Below are 5,536 nucleotides of genomic sequence, written 5' to 3'. Positions count from 1 at the left end.
TTGCCACCATTCCACGCGGTCAAGATTTATACAGTAACTAGTTTTAGTTTATATTTGTATATATATATTTAAGCATTTAATCTTGTTAATTCTTATGTTAATAAAGATTGTATCAGGTTTTTCGAGTATAAGGCTTCTGAGTATATTATGATGCTTAAGACTTTATATTTTTTCCACATATCTCCATTAGTCGTTTCATTGTTTATGGATGACAAATAATTTTCATAATACACTAATACCTCTAATCTTTAAGGAGACTGTTATAATAAGTTTTATTTTAGAAAGATTATATGTACTAATAAACACATAAGTTCGTTTGGAAAGAATTTACCCAATTTTTCTTGAGTAATAATATATATTATTGGATATATGATTATATAATAGGAAAATGCTTTAGACGCAGTTACAAAAAAAAAACACATTAAATGTATTTTATTTATTGTTAATTTATAAAACAATGTCCATAATGTGTTTATTAATTTCATTATAAATAAGAACAAGCTTTTCAACATTCTCAACCAATACTGTGAATTCGTATTGAAATATATTTTAAATGATGTCTACTTATATATATATCAATAAATTATTTGGAAGATTCTTCTCACAACAAAGTATTCTATATATAGACTAGATATAAGTTTTTATTACATCACCGTCACAATATCTGTACACCTGCCTGGAATATAGGTATTATTTGAAGAATAATATGTTTTGCAAATAAGACTGCGTCACTTATTTTCCAGCAGATATTAATTACATTAAAAGGTTAGTTATCAATATTTCTAGTTATATTTGTTTCTCACAAGTAACACGTCGCTATGACGCCGGGTGCATGGATGCTGTGACCGCGCTCTACATTGGCATATAGGTAGTCGATTAATATGCTTCATTATTTTTTTTATGATTTTTAATTAAGTTAACATGTTGTAATTAAGTATAACTAAGTTGAAGATTTGCAACAACTTGTGTATAAAATAAAATAACTTCAGAGTAATTAGTTTCTAGTACAGTATAATTATGATGTTTTAATTGAATTTTGAAATTTATTAAACGAATTTATAGAATTCATAGTGAGGGACTATTAATTGAAGAATGCAATGTAAAGCAAACCTAAGTATCTGTTATTTACCTATACATTTGTGATTAAATTATCCTAGGGCTTAGGGTAATTACTTAAGAATACAGAATTTAGTCGCTGATGATATACAAAATTACATAAAAATTCATTTATTTCATTAATATTGTGCTTTTATAAACATCGAACACAGCCATTTTATAATTCTATCAGTAGGTATTTCTTAATTTAAGCTACGATTCATTAAGGTTATAGCATATTATCTAAATCTAAGATTCTAATACAGTAGTTTTGTCTCAACTTCTGTGTTTTATTTAGCTGAGCAATATATGAGCCAAGAAGACCTTATATTAACGGTAAACATTGAACCCTCTAATTTTTTTTATTACTATGTTTTTATTTAAGCCTCGTAAACTGCTTATGCACATGATGTTTAAAGCAGTATCTAGTACGCTAAATCGTAATTCGTATTATATTCGTAATAAATATTTATGATTTGAACAGTGTCTGTAATATTTAACCTTGTTAGGAAATAATTGTTTTAGAAAGATTATAGGTAAATCATATTTCTATCATTCACAATCTATATATGTGCAGTAAAGCTTATTTTCCTCTGTATATTTCGATAATCCGATCTTGATCGACATATTCAAAGATATGAGGCGCGTCCATCAAAATCCCAACAGTTCCAGCTGTAGTTACGAAAAAGAAAATGTAAAGCTGCAGTCGGTCGATCACCATAGCTACGTACTTCCAATCTTCTCGGGTCTGAAAATAACTTACATTAATAAAATATGTTACAATATGGGACTTACTACTCACTGTAGACAAAAGTTTTTACCTGGATATAAAGATCTTCATTTCGTAAGTGTTCTGCTATAAACTCTACTGCTTCGGTAGCTTTTGCAGCTTCGGGAGACAAAAGTAAAGAATCCGAACTTTCTGATTCTCGTCTTTCACCAAGTCCGAGACCGCCCAGGGCTCCTAGTCCTCCCAGTGCGCCGACCTCGCCCCCTCCACCAGAGGCTCGATTTATTTTGCAGTTAGGGTGATGCAGATCGGATAGTTCCATTGCCTCCATTTTACTTTGTTTAGTTCCGATTGCACTGTTTTAAGATATAAAGTCAAAATCAGTTTCTATTGTAAACTACATACATATTTACGAAACGATTATTTTATGAGGGATTAGCTATTAATATATTACATAATCAAATTGTTATCGTTACGCTTTGTATCGGTAACTGAATTGTACCTTATATGTTTTGGTAAATCGTGAGGGGCCGCTGCATGTGGTGGAGCTCCCATTCCTGGCATTTCCATCATCCAACGCAGACGAGTTTTACGTGGTCGACGCATAAGTAGCGCCGCTGGCAAATAGTGCAAAAAGACACTTCGGATCCAGAGAGGCATTCTAAAAACAATATAGACGTATTACTTTAGACCTAATTAAGTATATATCTGAGATTTTATATGTAATGTGATAAATAATGTAATACCTATGTGTCCTAGGTCCTCTGAAGTTCCAGTTAATGATTATAACAGTCACAAGAATACTGACGGTATTCATTATGAATGTAAATAGAAGATATTTTGCAATGAGTGGCAACACCAGAGATGTCGGTGGAAGTATTTTTGACACCAGTAGCAGAAACACAACCAGTGACAGCAGAATGCTTATGCCTAATGTTACCTGAAAGGAGAGGGATTGATGATGATTAATGTATAAAATTATAATAGTATAGACCCAAATGTAAGAACTACAGAACCTAAGGGTGATATGATTTAAGCCCTATATTAAAAGTCACTTACTTTTTCACCAGCTTCAGCGGGCAAGTAGAAGACAAGAACACAAAGGAATGATATCAAAACAGTTGGTAGGATTAAATTAACGGTGTAAAACAGAGTTTTCCGTCTAATAATTATGTAAAAGGTTATATCCGTTTCGGTAGGGTGGTTTCCTTCATATATATTCAAGTACGCTGGTACTTCGATGATGTCCCAAGTACCAGATTTCCAATAATCTGACAGATCAACAAAGTTTTTGTTATTGTACAATGCAAGCGATACTTGATCACCATTGAAAGTCCACGATCCAAACTTCATGATGCAAGTTTGTTGGTCAAACGGAAAATATGTTACGTCGATGGTACACGAACTCTGTAAAAATAACATTATTTCATAAACTCTTAAAATAATCAAAATTATTATTATTAAAATAAAATATAAATTCAATATAACGTTTTATATTTAAATAAAAAAGCTATAACAATTTCTACTATATAATCAAAGATTTTAAATTAAAATGGTTATTTTTATTATTACTCGTACAGTCATTAATCTTGTTCGAACAAGACATTCGTAGATAATGTCGAAATATGGAGCTCCAAAGAATAAAAATAAAAAAAAAACATGGTAAATATCCCGTAATTAATAGCTGTAATAATTTCTACTATTTTTTATACCTGATAAATAGCTGGCGGAACCCAGAGAACTTCTCCATTGGGATAAATTAGAACATTCGATTTGTATCGCACTTCATAATTGCCATCAGCGCTGTGAAATTTTAACAATTGATTATTATGCAATTTGAGATAAATCATTTATTGATTGTTAATAAATGAGAGTCGGAGTTTCAATGCATTAATAACTATTTAATAATTGATTAATGAAATTTAAAATAAAAATGGACATTTACTTGTTAAAGAGCACGATGTCCGGTTTCCAAACTTTGTCAGGGGGAAGTCTTAGCACGCCTATGCCGCCATAATCAGCCTCGTCCCACATGAGCTGATAATCCATCCAAACAAGCCGTAACCAGACGTTCGATTTCATAATTTGATTTTTTTCGTTCTGAAAATAGCATAAAAAATAAAAAAAATCCTTGAAGTCAATTATTACATTATAAAGTAAACAAATAATTTATCACATCCCTGAAATAAATATATATTAACATTTAAGAGAAAAAAGTGTATAAAATCATATTAGGTAAGCGTTTACAAATAATTAGCATATCGAATTAATTCGGAAAATGCAATTATTATTTCAACTTACGACATTAATGAGCTGTACAAAGGCTAGACCAAATCGAACGTCGACTTTTTGTGTCATATTTTGTACAGGTCGGATGAGTTTGTTGTAACCTCGGAACAAATCTCGGACAAGCCGCTCTTCGTCTTCTGAACACCATCCTATAACACAAATAAACATTTAAATTAACAATATATTACATATAATTTTAAAGAGTTCATATGTTTTTGTTTATGATTATAAATTATTTGATGTATAACAAAAAATATACGATGCATTAACGTCTATGTCAAATAAAAATATATGCTAATTAATTGTGCGCGCGTCAAACAAGATGTATCGAATAAGAGATATGGCTTTTATAATTTTTTTGTAACTTCATTGAGCATTTTAAGCTGTATCTTATAAAAACTGAACGTCAACCCACTATACAATACAAGATAAACAATTGTTGCATATAGCCACGCAAACAGATATACACATGGAAAGATAAGCCACACCTTCTAGGAATATCAAATTTAATCTATATTCTAATGTTTGATTCTTCAGAGAAGCGCTAGGTACTACGCTGATGCTGCAGTCGCGATCAATAAGGACCACTTCGTGAGATAAGCTTCATAATATATTTATATTCACCGCGTCATCGAAAAAGGCTCAACTTTAAATTAAAATTTACAATTTTTGCGATTTAACGTGTTTAGATTCAATTATTAAATTGAATGAAAAAAATTAATGAAAAAATAGACACTGATCGTATCATGCACTCCATATTTAATAGAAATAGGATTTTCTACAAATGTGATAAATATAAATTGCATTTTTTTAAATATATATTTATAAAATATCTTTAATATATATTATTATTTTTACATATATTGATGACTTTATTTTCAATTAAAGATAAACAATCACTTAATTTGTCATGGAAAAATATTTATTACAGATAATGTTTTACACGAAATTTATTTTTTACCGTTATTAAAATATTTTTTATCGCGTACCTGAATAAAGTGCTGCAAATAGAGCGATGGCTAGCAGGGGTGCGCGCGACCCTGCCGTCATGGCGGCGGCCACTGCCGCACGCGTCACGCACGGCCCCGCGCCGCGGCACACGCCCGCGCCCTACGCCCGAGCCGCCACCGCCCGCCCCACACAACTTTACTTTTAAGAACACATTCAAACTCAATGCTTATATTTTGTCATTTACGATATCAACATTTCCAATATTCAATTATTGTAACATAGAAGCATACAAATCAATCCCTTCTAACAGAGCTTGAATATGTTACTAATTGCTTTACTTTTGCGTAATTACTAATATTGATTTAACATTTTGAACAGCAAACGTAAAACATATTACACTGCTAAATTGTAAATAATATATTATAGATGAACTATTTTTTTAAATTTATGTATGCCTATAATATTTTCATT

General features: G+C 30.9%; 1 protein-coding gene across 1 annotated transcript; it reads right to left on the bottom strand.

The window, feature by feature from the left end:
• Nucleotides 1–465: 465 nt before the first annotated feature.
• LOC124534313 (acetylcholine receptor subunit beta-like 1) lies at nucleotides 466–5,180 on the bottom strand. The gene is made up of 9 exons (XM_047110086.1): nucleotides 5,104–5,180; nucleotides 4,127–4,263; nucleotides 3,771–3,925; nucleotides 3,538–3,628; nucleotides 2,885–3,232; nucleotides 2,572–2,765; nucleotides 2,328–2,486; nucleotides 1,917–2,181; nucleotides 466–1,843 (listed from the first exon to the last, which is right to left on the bottom strand). The coding sequence occupies exons 1-9, from the start codon at nucleotides 5,162–5,164 to the stop codon at nucleotides 1,679–1,681; spliced, it is 1,575 nt and encodes a 524-aa protein (XP_046966042.1). The 5' UTR covers nucleotides 5,165–5,180; the 3' UTR covers nucleotides 466–1,678.
• Between the last annotated feature and the right edge of the window lie 356 nt (nucleotides 5,181–5,536).

This window comes from Vanessa cardui, chromosome 1 (genome assembly GCF_905220365.1).
Source record: "Vanessa cardui chromosome 1, ilVanCard2.1, whole genome shotgun sequence".
NCBI lineage: Eukaryota > Metazoa > Arthropoda > Insecta > Lepidoptera > Nymphalidae > Vanessa > Vanessa cardui.
Note: the sequence above shows the minus strand (reverse complement) of the source record. Positions and strands in the feature narration are given on the sequence as shown.